The sequence below is a fragment of the Brachycentrus maculatus genome, unplaced genomic scaffold (genome assembly GCF_059751285.1).
Source record: "Brachycentrus maculatus isolate JH-2025_06_01 unplaced genomic scaffold, ASM5975128v1 h1tg000176l, whole genome shotgun sequence".
In the NCBI taxonomy this organism is placed as follows: domain Eukaryota; kingdom Metazoa; phylum Arthropoda; class Insecta; order Trichoptera; family Brachycentridae; genus Brachycentrus; species Brachycentrus maculatus.
In genome coordinates, this window is record NW_028280928.1 from 324,181 (window position 1) to 341,340 (window position 17,160).

The 17,160-nt window shown below is 29.8% G+C and overlaps 1 protein-coding gene across 1 annotated transcript; it reads left to right on the top strand.

Annotated features, from left to right (window-relative positions):
• The first annotated feature begins 1,584 nt into the window (after window positions 1–1,584).
• Window positions 1,585–13,790, top strand: LOC148308065 (scavenger receptor class B member 1-like). Its single transcript, XM_088262372.1, has 10 exons — window positions 1,585–1,630; window positions 2,683–2,774; window positions 4,286–4,449; window positions 6,771–6,915; window positions 7,926–8,120; window positions 9,251–9,378; window positions 10,228–10,505; window positions 11,719–11,837; window positions 12,806–12,931; window positions 13,518–13,790. The coding sequence occupies exons 1-10, from the start codon at window positions 1,585–1,587 to the stop codon at window positions 13,788–13,790; spliced, it is 1,566 nt and encodes a 521-aa protein (XP_088118498.1).
• Window positions 13,791–17,160: the final 3,370 nt, after the last annotated feature.

Sequence of the window (17,160 nt, forward strand, 5' to 3'; positions counted from 1 at the left end):
CCTGCAATAATTAAAAAAAGATTAGGTATTGTTTGAACAGCATTCCTATTGTAGTACGTCAGGTAATATCACCTTCATTAAATGCTTTAAATAACCTTTTTCTAATAAGTATTATGCTAATTCTCGACTGTCTTAAGTATGAACATGTTACTGTTGAATTTATAGTCACGAAAGTTCAACATGTAATAATCGATAGAAATTAAATCATTTTACTTCCGACATTTCCTAGTACTTCCTAGTACATCTTTTTCAACCTTCTGTTGTCTGCTGTTAGATCTATTCCTCTTCTATGCTCTTCCATTTCTTTTGGTCGATTGCTGCTAAATTTTACTCCCCCCCCCCACAGCGGCTTTATCACCGGACCATCTTTTTGATGTCTACCGATGATTCTCCGAAGGTTTTCATCTTAAAATTTTATGGGTCTATCTTATGGGGTCCTGCCTTCAGTCTCGCTACGCGATCCATGATATCCGTTTTTCATGTTCTGTTCCTAATTTCCTCATTTCTTGTTCTGTCTCTTAGGCTTATAACGAACATGGATCATTCCATGGATTACGTATATATATATATATATATATATATATATATATATATATATATATATATATATATATATATATATATATAAATATATATATATATATATATATATATATATATATATATATATATATATATATATATATATATATATATATATATATATATATATATATATATATATATATATATATATATATTCACTTTACTCAACCAAAGTATTTAACAAAGCAAATGTTACACTGTTTTAAAAAAAACATATTTTGAATAACTTTTTAAAATAACTTGCCACCTTAGCGTCAAAGATTTTTTTCAGGGTGAAGATTCAAAGATACCTAAGGATTTATATAAAATCATTGACCGGGCATTATTTTTTTTCCGCCAAGGCGAACCAGTATTGGTAATATTTTGGACTGTGAGAGAATAGTTATTTTTTTAAAAATCTTAGACGTAGATGGTCGGGAAATTCATAAAAGTGTAAATATCTTGAAAACGAAGGCACTTTTACGTTTTAATATGCTAATTATAAATAACTAGGAACGTAAATAATTGCATGCCTTTCAGTAATGAGTACGTATTTATAATAAAAAGTAGAACGTCGTTATCAAAGTAAGCATCTCGTGCCAAAGGAACATTATCATTATCATTTCATTAGGTTTTGATAATCTAATGAAATGATAATGAAGAGAATATATTAATGATTTAATGAGACTTTGTGATTTTCCATTTTATAATTAAAATGTAACTTTGTTTTAAAATCACTAAAATTTTTATTATAGCTTCGAAACCGGTAGACGGTAATAAAAATTTATAATATTATAACTTGTTTATAATTGTAATACTTCATTAAAATAAAAGTTATAAAATAATTTTAAAAAAAATATTTACAGTGATTTTAAAACAAAGTCAATTTTTAATTAATTTTTTTTCTCTTTACAGAACATGAAAATTCCCCTTATACTGGTAAAATGGATAGATGAAAAATAATATTCTGAATTAAAATAACATATAACAATCAATTATTAAAATATTAAAATAGTTACCATGAAGCTCATACAAAAAATTGATATGCGAATCATATCAAAAAAAGGTAATTTCTTAATATTAAAATATTAAAATGAAATTTCCAGTTTGAAGTCATTAGGTAAAGAAACAAAATAAACGAATGGACATAAAGGAAATAAACTCTTTTTTTTATTTAACAAAAACGTATCATGACAGTTAAATTTCAACATTTTGAGTGTGTCCAAATACTGGTTCACAAAATCTGGATTATCTCCAATTACAGGAGTTATTTTCATATTATTTTTTACATCTCATCAAAGATGAAGAAGAATATGGAAGTCTGGGCGTTTACGGGGCTGACGACCGTCATAGGCTGGTTTAAGTGATCACTTTACACACGTGTAACATTCACCAATTCTACCCATTATTGACAACCACACTACTCAAATTCTTAGAAGTTCTATATATATATGAACAAATTTAGAAACCTTGTTCTTGAATCACTAGAACTTCACTAGAGACATCTATTGGTGAGATGTAAAGAAGCGCTAAGCAGAAACTCTTATTTTAGTATGTGAGGTCCGAATTCTGGATTATAATCACACACATCGCTCACTCCTTTCAAGAACGTCATAAATCGAAAATCGTCAATTTTAAGTTGTGCGTGTTTTCGGAATGCCCAGAAAAATGTACTATATCCCAGCAAGAAAGGCATATTTTAAACTTAATATTTACCCGCTACAGGGCAGAAAGTGTTGTTTTTGCATTTTGAATAAAATGTATTGTTTAGTTATTTTTTTTAAATGTACTAAATATTTTTCAAATGGAGAAAAAACCTTCAGGTTTTATCTAAAAAGATCTGTTGCACAGTAAAAAGTTCAAAAAGTGCCTTGTTATATATTTTTAATACATTGTATTATTTTTTAAACTTTAAAAACGTTCTCTTGAAAAATCAAGTATTTCGATTTATGACGTTCTTGAAAGGAGTGCGCGACATGAGAAACGCCAGAAAATACCATTTTTCATATTCTTCTTCATCTTTGATGAGATGTTAAAAATAATACAATTAAATTTCATTAAGAACTGTCAATCAAAATAAATAAAAAATATTTATAAAACTTTTATAAATATTTTCAGGTTGTATACAGTGGGGATTTTTAGGATTGATAGTGTTTGTTTGTGGGGTATTGCTACTTCTCACAGATCCCCTTAAACACATTATAAAGTATGTAAGTATTATCGCATTTCTGTTTGGTTATTTAGAATAATAAATTAAAATTATAAAAATAAAAGTAAGTTATTTTCTAATTATAACCATAATTAAATTGATTTTCTTTAAAATAAGTCGTAAATTTGTTTCATAATTGATATGTTATTTAATTTCAATTTAGTTATTAGTGTACTTAGTAATATGTCGGATGATATGTGTGGACTTGCATACCAATAAAAGGTTAAATATGTTAACTATTACAAGTAATATGAACAGAATTAAAATAATTAATTATTATTTAACTATAAAATTAATTTACTCGTCAGTATGTATTTTAATTATTGTGAAATGATTCGTTTATAATAAATGTTATTTATTATAATAAAGTATTATGATTATAAATATTAGTACTTCTACTTCTACTAATACAAGTATCACGCTGTTACTACAGGGGTAGGCAGAGGGGATGTGACTCCACACATGTCTGGTCTGACATATCGCTCACTCCTTTTAAGAACGTCATAAATCAAAATTTTTGATATTTCAGGAGAACGTTTTTAAAGTTTAAAAATATAAAACAATCTACTAAAAATAAATATCAAGCCACTTACCGAACTTTTTACTGTGCTACAGATCTTTATAGGTAAAACCTGGAGGTTTTTTCTCCATTTGAAAAATATTAAGTATATTTGAAAAAATAATTAAACAACACCTTATCTTCGAAATGCAAAAACAACATTTACTGCCCTGTAGCGGATAAATATCAAGTTAAAAATATGCCTCTTTTGCTGGGATATAGTACATTTTATGGGCATTCCGAAAACATGCACAACTGAAAATTGACGATTTTTGATTTATGACGTTCTTGAAAGGAGTGAGCGATATTGCTCACTCTTTTCAAGAACATCATTAATCAAAAATCATAAATTTTCAGTTGCGCATGTTTTCGAAATGCCCGGAAAATGTACTATATCCCAGCAAAAGAGGCATATTTTTTACTTAATATTTACCCGTTACTGGGCAGAAAGTTTTGTTTTTGCATTTTGAAGAAAAGGTTTTGTTTAACTATTTTTTTTAAATATTCTAAACATTTTTCAAATGAAAAAAAACCTCCAGGTTTTACCTAAAAAGATCTGTTGCACAGTAAAAATTCAATGAGTGGCTTGATATTTATTTTTAATACATTTTAATATATTTTGAAACTTTAAAAACGATCTCCTGAAAAATTAAGTTTTTTGATTTATGACGTGCTTGAAAAGAATGAGCGATATGTCCATTTCTAACTTCCTGTATATTCATACATCTAATCATACATTCCCTCCTATTATGTAGATTTTGACACTATCTTGTGACGTTTGATACATGATCGTTTTTATAATAACAAGAAAACCCATGTTTAAAAAAATATATACAAAAAGCTTCACGTACTCGTTAAACGAAAAGCCAGGAAAAGCATTTCTGTACCCGGGGGATTATCATATATGATAGATTTCGTTTATGTAATTTTAATTCAATCAAATTCATTTATAGATATCAACAATGAGGAAAGGTTCCTTCGCGGAAAGTTTATGGGAAACAATACCAGTACAAGTGATGAATAGCGTATATATCTTCAATATCACGAACAAAGACAGATTTTTTAGTGGAGAAGATGAGAAATTGGCGTTTCAAGAAATTGGACCTTACGTGTTTCAGTAAGTACCTACAAGTATATTACCTACCTTTATTGCCTCTACCCAAATAAACCAGCTGCCTGACATATATGAAATAGAACCCAGTCAGGGATCCAAAATAAATGAACAGAAAAAACACTTTTTGGAAAGATATTTACGTTAGTGATACGTTATTTTATTTTAACATTGTTTTTTTTAACCATACTTCTTACCTTTTGTTTTTTATGCCTATTAACGATACCTGCTTATTTGTTTTATATTTTATATTTTGCCGTGCTGGTTTTGTTTATATATATATATATATATATATATATATATATATATATATATATATATATATATATATATATATATATATATATATATGTATATATATATATATATATATATATATATATATATATATATATATATATATATATATATATATATATATATATATATATATTGGTACTTATGTTGTATGTAATATGTTTTGAAATAATTACATAAAAAAGCATCGTACGTTATTACAACACAAATATTTCGTCAGATACTTTATTTTTTCTCTATAGATGGCATCACTATCTGTCAAAATTCTATATCTATCAAAATTTAAACTAACATGAAAAAGGAATCTTACATGATGCATATAATCAATCCAATATGTATGTTCAACAATAGGCAGAATGGTTAATGTTTACACAAGTGTATACAGTGATCACTTGAACCATCCAAATCCCAGGTCGTAAGCCCCAGAATGCTCAGACTTCCACCTTCCTATGTGTAAAAAACAAAAGATGATTATCGCTTGCGTAAGAAAATTCAAGATTGAAGAGATTGTAATTTATATTTGAAGCACTAACTTTGTGATTTTCCATTTTATAATTCAATTGAAACTTTGTTTCAAAATCACTATAAATGTTTTATTATAACTTGATTATAATGTCTACAGGTTTCGAAGCTAATCGCTTCTTTATCAAGACTGATTAGTACTAAATCAATATCTACTTAACTAATTAATCAGTATTGATAAAGAACCGGTTAGCTTCAAAACCGGTTGACATTATAATTAAGTAATAATAAAATATTTATAGTTATTTTAAAACAAAGTAACATTGTGATTATAATTATAAAAGAGATTCTTGAGAAGGTACAAGGACCTTAGAACGATGAATTCTGACCACCCATTGTCTGAAGTTTTAAATACAATGTCGTTTTAATTACAGATAAGTCAAAGAAATACCATGATATTCGATCAATAATCATAATGAAATATTAATTGACAATTTAATATAAATAACTATTGATGATAAATTTAAAAAACCTGGACCTTTAACAAATAATAAATAATTATAATGCCACATATGGTGCGTACATAGTAAATTCAAATTGTGTGGGTTGATTGCTATATCAATATCTATATCAATATCTTCCAATTAAGGCCCTACATATCGTAGTCATACAAGAGAAAGTGACCAAGTGCATTGTTTAACAAAAACGTGATCATTGACTACTTGCTATCTTAATATTGCCCTGAAAAATCCCAAAGGATTTTAAAATTGGAATTATATTATATTGACTTAGTAAAAATGACTAACTGCATTAATGTTTATTTTCTTGTCAAGCAAAAGTGATTTAAATGGCCTCCTGAACATTTTACGTTTTTAGTACTTTTTCCTGTACGACTACGATATGTTAAATAGCAAATTAACTATCTTTAAACACAGGTTACATTTGACGTAGTAAAAACAAATCTTAAAACACAATTTTGTATTATTTAAAAGTTTTTTTTCATAATAAATATGTGGATTTGAAAATAAAAGAATTATTGAAAGGTAAGGAGTTTTCATAAAATAATTCACTGTATAAAAACAAAACAAAAAAAGTCCAATATATATTCTTGAAAAAAATCGGGGGTGAAATGACGGGCGGCTTCTAGCTTCGCCGAACGCCGAATGTGATCAGTAATTGCGAGTATAGCCTTGACCAAATAACATCTACAACCGATTAATTTTCACGATATTAATTCCAGAGAAACAAACTAATGTCAAAATATTTGGAAAGGCTATTTACATCGTGAGAAACATGGACAGAATTGATTTCGTGGTGAAATGCTGCGAAGTGGCGCGAGTGTCATTGTAGAATTAAGTAAAATGCCGCCATTTCTGTTGCTACTACGCCAACGTCTGAATGGCATCTCCTGTAATATTTCTAAAAGTGTAATTACGCCATTGTTGCACCAAATGAACGGTTTGGCACATAGTAAATTAAAATTGTGCGAGCTTATTGCTATGAAGCAATATCTCCCTATCAACCAAATAATGTCTTCAACCGATTGATTTATTTGATATTAATTCCAGAGAAATCAGAACGAATCAAAATATAACCTACAATGAGAATGGGACGATGACGTACATCCCGAATACAGCTGTATCCTTCATGCCAGAGAGGTCGGTGGGGGATGTTTACAATGACACGATCGTCACTGTCAATATACCCTTACTGGTGAGTACGTAACTTCAACATCCTCTCCTTTTCCACCTCAACTTCTTACCTGATTCTACCTTGTTAACCGTAGTTATAACATAGAAACTGCAAATACATATGTTTGATTTGAACAAGTACTATCTGCCCACCCATCTTATTCAATCCCTTATCCGTATCCCAATGGTGCATAGGGCAGTGTATCATATTAACGCAGTGTTATCTTGATCGTTAACTCATTGAAGGAAAGGTGATCAGCTCTATCTGCCCACCAATCCAAACTACGTTAAAATTTATAAATCTTCACTAATCATTCCTGTCTGTTTTCGATTGGTTAGAAAATATTGCTCGGTGCAAGATGTTCAAAATAAATACTTATTTAAGTAATGTATTAATTTTTTATGTTGTAAACTTAATTAGTTGGTTTGTGGTCCCGTGGTTAGTGTCGCGGACTCTTAAGTCAGAGTTTCTCGGTTCGAACCTGCTCTACCACAATTTGATACATATTTCTAATAACGAGCCGTTTAGGCTCACAGAAATAATAAAATATTGAAATATTTGTGAAAATAATACAAACACAAATATTTCTATATTTTAATTCAAATAAATAAAATTACCGTGCTAGTAGTCCCGGGTTCGAAGTGCACATATTTTTAAATTATCTTTATTTTTCTCAGTTGGTTTATTTTTCATTTTTTGTACTTGGGTTAACTTGGGTTAACTTGTACTTGGGTTAACTTGGGTACTTGGGTAATACAAAACGTTAAAAGAACAAACATTAAACAAGTCAATTATAGTACAACCACAGAAACATAAAGATTAGTACAAAATATTTAGTGTAGATCTAGCAAATGAACACGTATGTATGAGAGAAAATGTGCATGTGTAAAGTGTGTAAGAGGGTGTGTGTGTATGATGTTGATTCTAGAAGGGACGTACATACAATGCAGAGACGCATAGTTTTTAAAGATTCTAAGAGGACATTACTGTATTATTGTATTTTGTGAATTTAAATCTCAAAAATCTTTAAGGGCATTATCAGCATGAACTCCGACGCGTCCACAATACGGCAGTGGGGCATCAACGTCTTATCTACCGGATCTTCGCCCTTCGTCAACCTTCCGGTGAATGACTTCCTCTGGGGATACGAGGATCCACTGGTCAAGCTATCAAGCAATTACCTCTCACACTGGATAGACTTTGAGAAGTTTGGGATTTTGGACAGGGTAATTTTAATTTTAAAATATTATATCTTTATAGTTTAGTAGTAAGATTCCCAAGAGCGTCAAGAAAGATAAGTAGTTAGATTAGACAGACGTTATTGAGGAGACGCTCGACTGTGAAACTGGCGTCGCGGGCTCGATTCCCGCCACTTGCAAAATAAATTCATGATAGATTTGATCTGGATGTTTGTGATGTGTTTTTCCCACTTACCTGTTAAAACATTTTTATTTTATTCAATTAAAAGAAAGAAACATTTGGCATTTTGGACAGGGTAATTTTTATTTTATTTTATAATGCATTTATAGTTTACAATATTTTGAGTGTGTCCAAATACTTGTTTACAAATCTGGATTATCTCCAATTATAGGAGTTATTTTTCATTTTATTTTTTTGACATCACATCAACAGATGTCTCTTGTGAAGTTCTTGTGATTCAAGAACAATGTTTCGAAATTGGATCATATTTTCCAAGAATTTGAGTAGTGTGGTTGTTAATAATGTGTAGAATTGGTGAATGTTATGCATGTTTAAAGTGATCCCTGGTACCAGCCTATGACAGTCGTCAGCCCCGTACAAACCCAGACTACCATATTCTTCTTCATCTTTGATGATTAATAATGAAAATAATATAACACATATCGCTCACTCCTTTCAACAACGTCATATATCAAATAACTTGATTTTTCAGGAGATAGTTTTAAAGTTTAATAATAAAATAAAATGTATTAAAAATAAATATCAAGCCACTTATTTAACTTTTTACTGATCTATTTACGTAAAACTTGAAAGTTTTTTCTCCATTTGAAAAATATTTAGTATATTTCAAAAAAATTATTAAACGATACCTTTTCTTCAAAATGCAAAAACAACGCTTTCCGCCCTGTAGCGGGTAAATATTTAGTTAAAAATATGAGATATAGTCCATTTTCTGGGCATTCTGAAAACATGCACAACTCAAAATTGACGATTTTTGATTTATGACGTTGTTGAAAGGAGTGAGCGACATACCACGTAAAAAAAGAACATTAACTTTTTTTGTATTCTGTCCACCACAGGGAGTAAGTATCTTTTATGTACCCTTTATAAATAATTGTTTTATATAATTTCAACATCTTTTTCCTAAATGTTTTAGTTGTACGCTAAAAAACGTGAGCTTGTGACTGTTAACTTAAATGAGAGCGCTGGGTATCCTTACACTATTGAGTATTGGAATGGCTCACCAGGACTGAAGCAGTGGAATTTCAAAGATTTAAATACGAGGTATCAAAAATTTATATTTAATCTATTTTTAACCTCTTAAGTCTATAGTTACCAGCAGTAAAGGGCTGGCCGCATTGGTATGAACAAACGAGGGTTGTTCAATTAATATGTAAACTGACGTCATAAAACAAAATGTACTTTGTGTAGATGTCACATGTGTGGGTCCCCTTCAAAGTGTTCCCCTCCCAATGTGCACACTTATCTCAACAGTGTTTTCACTCTTGGTAACAGTCCTAAAACGCCTCCTTTGTGATGTCCTTCAGCTTTTTCGTTGCATTTTTCTTAATCTCTTTTTAAGTTCTTTTAATTTTGGGGAACAAGAAGAAGTCAGGAGGACCGAAATCGGGTTAGGGAAGAATAGAGTTTGAATGTTTGGCCAAAAACTCACAAGTTCTGAAACCTGAATAGGCTGAAGCTAATGAAACAACAACGCTCATTATTCAATAACCGTAGTTCAAAAAACCTTTTTTAATATTTTCCTTAATTTCAATTAAATGATGTTAATGTTTTTTTTATTTTTACTATCACCTCTTATATTTTTGTTTTTTTTTTAATGAACGATGAATTTGTTTGTAAGACCCAAATCACTCGCAAACTCATATAAATATAAAATAAATGAAATTAAACTTAAAATTAAGAAATTCTCTCGCGGTTCGATCATTGCTAAGCGTTTTGGTCCATTATCCGCCTCTCCACCACAATCATGAGCATTGTTTAGTGCAACTCTTTCAAAAGCTACATAATGTCTAACATTTGGTCCACCATCCTTGGAACATTTCACACTTCTTGGGATACTTATCCTTCTTATTATATTAATTAATTTTTATAGCATACAGTTTTTCTTTACAGTTTACCCTGCAATACAGTGAAAGGAGCATTCGAGGGTCTAATTCTGCCACCCAAATTGGACCCCAACATCAAGATCAATCTGTACCAAAAGTTGTTTTGTCGAACACTGCACGTCGTGTATAATAGCAGTAAAGTAGAGTCCAACGGACTGGAGTCCAGAACTTATAAGATACCCAAAGAAGTGCTGTCTTGCTCTAACCCAGACAACATCTGTTTCTGTCCCAAAGATGGCCCCTGCTTGGGAGATAACTTCATTGATATCGCACCTTGTTATTATGGTGAGTTTTACGCGAGTGTTTTTGCCTAGAATTTTCACTCATGAATTACATGAAATTATAGTAACTTTAAACTTAAAGAGTAAATCCGCTCACGAGTAGGCATAGGCTATGAAACTTATAAAAGTTGAAGCCTGAGTAGGGACATGATAAGCGGTGTTGCATAAGCCGTAGCTAGATTTCAGAGTCACTTGGACGTTAGGTAATGCAAAAAAAATTGCAAGTTTTATTAATATCTCTTTGTTTTATAAATGTGACCATGAACAGCGATCTTTAATTTTAGAAAATAGCCAATAGTCGCTGAAGTATCCAGTACTAAAAATGGTTAAAAATTTATGAGATTCGATAAAATGATATTTCATCACTAACGTGGTGTTTGATAATGATGCTGAGTGCATCGAAACAAGTGTCACAATACATTTTTCAGAAAAAATGATGATTGTTAATTACAGAAAACCCGGTAAATTGTAAATTTAAATTTGAAAAAGTTGATGGTGCGTTCATGTTAACCCTTTGTACGATTTGTCTGTACCACATACGGGCAAAAATTAGCCTTTGCAAATTTGCCCGTGGCTACAGGGACCCCGGCGAAAAAATGGCTCAAACTGATTTTACAGTAGTAACGGCGAAAGTAGCAGATTAAAATGGAGTTATGGGCTAGAAATACTGTATGAAAAACCTTTTGCGTATCTAAGATAAGTTTTAAAAGCAGTTAAAAATTCAATGCTCAATAAAAGCAACATTTGGGAATTTAAATCATATTTTCATATGGTGTACGGAGTGTATGGAAGTTTTTGGTATCGTAAGGGAAGGGTAATTAATTATAACCTAACTATGAGTATTTCAATGTTATAGAATTAGTACATAAACCCAGAGGATGACAAGGTTCTTGTCGAAACCGGTTGGAAAAAGTGTACCAATAAAAAGTGGTTAAAACAAAGTCGTTTTATTTTATAAAGTTTATAAAATGTGCCACAAAGTATCTGCGAAAAACATTCAAGAAAAGTTAAAAATTCTTCTAGATTTAAATTCAATTCAACATAAAAATCATGAAAACTAGAAAATGTTGGTATTTAATTCCTTACGACGAATCATTATTATATTATCAGAAATAAAACACAAAAAGCCGCCCTTTTTCCAACTAATATGTTCATTAAAACTCATTAGTCAAAGAGTTAATATTGATTTTTTTTATTTACTAAAACTTCATTTCCAGGATTTCCGTTGGCCATATCCTTTCCGCACTTTCTGGACGGTGATCCTGCACTTGTGGAAATGTTTGATGGATTAAAACCAGTAAAAGAAATCCACAATACTTCCCTGACTTACGAACCGGTATTTGACTAATTAACTAACTAACCATCACAGAATTGTATTTTCTCTGCATAAAACGCCGTACAACTCTGTTTTGCATATATTCTTCGCCTCTTCCACATTCATGCAACTCTTCATACATACCCGCCGATTATTCCGTTTCCTGGCCTGACCACTTTCGAGTATATTCAATACTGATCATGCCAAGTTTTTATCGGGTTTCCTCTGCTATAACTCTTATCTCAGCCTTGCATTGTTTCCTTATTTCACCAACCGAAAATCTATCATGGATCATTTTACTACACATTCGTCTTATAAAACGCATTTCAACATATAATAGAGGTCAAAATAAAATTTGGAACAAAGACAAAATAAAGGAATGGGTAAATGATCAAGAGTTAATTTTAAAGAAATTGTCGAATAGTTTATTTTCTTAATTTTTTCTCTATTTTTTGTGTGTATATTAGGTTAAAATGGATAAAAACAATAAAAAATTATGTAAAACGAACTCCACCGACTAAACACACAAGGATGGATTGGTGGGTCTCTGCAAAAAATATTTAAATATGTTTATAATTGCTCTTTTAAATAAATGTATACAGTTTATGTAAAGTAAATTATGTAAAAAAAAAATTTGTATTCAGTCTACGTTCATCCTTCTTTTTTCAATTCCTAGCTTTACTTCCATAAGCAAAGATTTGTGCCAGGACTACATGCATTATGATTTGTGCCAGAACAGCTTCCGAACCTGTACTTTATTTTGATTATTTAATAATTGTGAATTTAAATATTTTTTTCTCAAAGAATTCGTAAAATTTTCCAACGGCTCGTACAAGTATAATCAACTCACAAAAGCTTGTTAGAGAACGGGTATGCAACCACTAGTACCCTATATATTTTTGCTATTCTCCTTTTCCATACAGAAACAAATAAATCAATAAAATTATTATTTTGCGTATCTTGAAAAATATAATATGATTAATTTGCAGAATCTTGGAATGCCTTTGTATGGAGCGATCAGGTCTCAAGTGAATTTGGTGGTAAAGAATACAAAATATAACGCTAAAGGAAAACCCTTCAGTGACCTTACCATTCCAATTATCTGGCTAGACTCGGTAAGTTCATACCTGCATAGATATGTATAAGTTATGTATCGAGTTTATTCTAGTATATTTTTATAGTTGCAAATATAAATTTTAGAAATACTTTTCTTCCAATTTTTCTTTTCGTTATATGTTATGCGATTGTTTCTTTATTGTATATTAAACAATGTTCATATTATTTTTTGACATCTCATCAAAGATGAAGAAGAATATGGAAGTCTGGGCATTTACATTCTACTGGGTGTAACATTCACCAATTCTACTCATTATTGACAACCACACTACTCAAATTCTTGTAAGTTCTGTATTTATTAACCAATTTCGAAACTGTTCATAAGTGTCGAGGGTCATAAGTAAAATTGTTCTTCTTCTTCTTCTTTCCATGTTCGCTCCCTAGGTGGAGCATATGGCCAACGTGATACGTCTCCAAGTCACTCAAAATTGTTAGTAATATTAAATGATCGAAAAAGCCTTTAAAGAAATCGTAATTCAATTTGATTTTTCGATGCAATCTAATACGAAAATCATTGCATTGTATGAATTAGATTATGGGTTGGCACATATCTAATTTTTAGTGTCATTTTGTCTTTTGTTTCAGACAATAACAGAGCTGCCCCTGTATATTCAACTCCTCATGCTGCTAGCCTTCAACTACATGCCCATCATTCTGGTCATCCTGGGCTGGCTGATGTCAGTCATCGGCTTGGTCTGTTTAGTGTACAATGTTGTGATATTCCTCCAAATACCTGCTGTCTCCAATCTGGGAAGTACCAGACCTTCTCACTTCTTAGAAAACGTTTTGTTTGAGGAGTTACCGACCAAAAAGGCTAAAGAAGACGTCATAGAAGATGAGATGAAATCTTTCATTTAAAGTAATGGGTATATCTTCTTTCGAGAGATGGAAATAGTCAAATACCGATACCTCTCGATTCGGAAATCTTTAAATTTGTTTTCTGGTGAATTTTAATCAAGACATCACATTTTAAGACAGTCAGCATGCTAACGTTCTCCGCTTACGGAATTCCGAATGCATGATTACCATCCTACAAAAAGAATCAAATTACCATTAAACACTACATGAAAACGTTCAAAGATCCACAAAATAAACAAAACTCGCAATCCTATCCAAAAAAAATCAAACATAAACCAAATTTCGTTACAGAGACTTTACAGATAATTGTATTTAACTGTGAAATGGACTATAATATTGATATATTGATACTTGAGGAGGTTTGAGAAGATATTATTTCAGTGTTAAAATTATCGGTGTGGAAATACGATCAATTTTTTATTTATAGAATTCTATTTATTTGGAAATTAAAGTAATAATATTTAGAATAAGTTACGATAAGTTGAAATAAAATGTTATTATGTATATCGTCTTTGTTTTTAATTTTGAATAATAATAAATATTAATTTGATGCTTTGAACAGTAATATTTTATGGATGTCGATTCAACATTTTAGTAACATAAAAAATATATATTTTGGGAATAATTTTTGAATTATGAGTCGAGATGTGGTCTCGTGGTTAGTGTTGCTGACTTTGAGTCAGTGGATTTAGGTTCAACCTTTGCTATTTGATATATTGCACAACTGGATATCTTTTTTCAATCTCAAACCTCTTGAACCTGAAAAAAGTACGGAAACGAAATATTTCTGTATCCTATGAATAGTTTTTTACAACAAAAAACAGTTTAATTAGAAAAAACGGTGTTTGCGAATTCTAAAATAATATATAAAAATATTATTCCTGTGATAAAAGTTAGAAAAATTATCATCAACAACCAAGATGGGGCTGCATCAATCTAGCAAAAGACCAACGTGGGGTAAGGATAAGAAGAGTAAAAACATAAAAGTATTAAGGTTTAAATAGGAATATGTAAACAATTATATAACCTTCATACATCATACAGTAATTATATTATAGGTATACTTGTAGCTTGTAGGTCAAAAAAAATGATTCCACTCATATTTTTAAACTTTTATTTATTTGAAAAAATGTGTCAACTTATTTATTAATTTTATTCTGAAATTACATCCTCAATACATTTTTCTTCATTATTATCTATCAAAATTATAATTTAGTGATATAGTTGTATATATTTGATTAAAAGTAAAATCAGTCGTAATAAAAAAAAAATCATTTCGTAAGTAATTTAAAAATGCTGCACATCAAAACAATATTAGTTATAAAAATGACCAATAGATGGCTCTACACACCTATATTTATGATTTTCCTTCCACATTCGGCACGCTGCTTTCAGTAATTCTTAATACATCAGAAAAATAATCTAAATAAATTGAAAATAAATAGGTTTGATCGTCGATTAGGTATTATGTTGATATTCTGTAATGGAGTTTTTATTGGATCATTTAAACAAACATTTCGAAGGATAATAATACCTATAACTGGTTTTTCAATGAGTTTTCTGTCATTATAACATAGGTGACTTTGTAGTTATAATGGTTAATGTATGTAAAACTCTTTGTTAATTTTTAAAAGTGATCTTACATGACGTCAACCATTTTCAAATACATTTTACAACTATTAAAGTTATTACATTTTCAATAACAATTATATATAATTAAAATGTAACTTTGTTTTAAAATCACTATTAATATTTTATTATGACTTGAGTATTAATCAGTCTTGATAAAGAAGCGGTTAGCTTGGAAACCGGTAGACATTATTATTAAATTATAATAAAATATTTATGGTGACTTTAAAACAAAGTTACATTTTGTTTATAAAATGGAAAATCACAAAGTTAGTGCTTCAAATATAAATTATATTGTGAAGTAGGTACTATTTATTCTCGTTTAACATATAATGGTTTCCTTTAATCTCTTCTTTTTACTATCAAAAGAGAATACACAACGATAATTAATATTTTAGTGAAAAATCACCGATTGAAAGCTTAAATGTCTGCATCCAAAAATAAAAATAGTAATTAGAAACAGTTCCCACCCTTCCTTAATATTTCAACGTCCCAAAGACAACTTAAAAATGTGGATTACTAGCTTCATATACGGTGTTTTAAAATTATGTGGAATGCATCGAAACATGTGTTATAATAGATTTTAGAATAAATAATGGTAGGTACCTATTTAACGAGTGATATTAAAATGATATTTATATGTTTATATTAACATCGCGCCCCTAAGTTCTAAATTGAATTTATCCTTTCTGGGATCTTTATTTATAAACACATATATAAAAACAAATCTCTACTTATTTATTTTATTGTTTGTTAGCTATAACCTAGTGAATATTTCTCCCAAAGTCTTAAGTTTTAAAATATACACATATATTATATTACATAACATTAGATTATTACATTGCAATCAGTCATTTTATAAAGGCATACTAAATAATCATATATTATATTACATAAATAAAAAATATCATTATTAAAAATATGTGAGTGGTAACATTTTTTGTAAATTTAGCTTAATTTAATTTTGTAGGTAGATAATTAAACTAGCCTTATCATTTTAACAACAAATAAATATTATAGAGGACGCGAAGACATTTTCCATGTTGACATGTTATACATAGAACAAGAAACGGCGTCTATACGCGTCGCAGGTATTTCGTTATAATTTAAAACAGTACTTAAATATAATACATACATATGTTGTAGTTTTTATAAATATACAATTTATATTACAATCATTATCCTAATTATTATTTTACAATTATACCATAATACATAAATATTTATACAAGAACTAATAATAAAAATATCAATACGCGACATATTTTCTAATTTTTTATTTGAGTGCTTTTCAAAGCAAAATTATAAATGTTTTTCTTCTTTTTCTAGACCTTATCCGCACCGAATGGTGCATAGGGCACTGCATCATAGACATAGTTTTACCTCGATCGTTGATTGCCTGCAGGCAAGGTGATCAATCCTAAGCTTCTAGTTCCAATCCAGTTCGATATTAAATAAATAAGAGAGTGAAAATCACTTATATTTATTTTGACTCCCTGGGAATCGAACCCAGGACGTCCAGCAGCTGAACGCGCTTACCGCTATACTATAAATTACAATAAAAAAAGCGTAAGAAATTCATGTGTTATTTTTTTTAAGTTAAAATTTATCACTTTTTCGAAAATAATACTAGGTACCATTTATATTTCCAGAATGAAACAATATTTTAGTAACCTTATAGTGTTTCCAAGGATTTTTTTTCAATTATCAATAAGAGTGTAAATATTATACATAGAGAGTC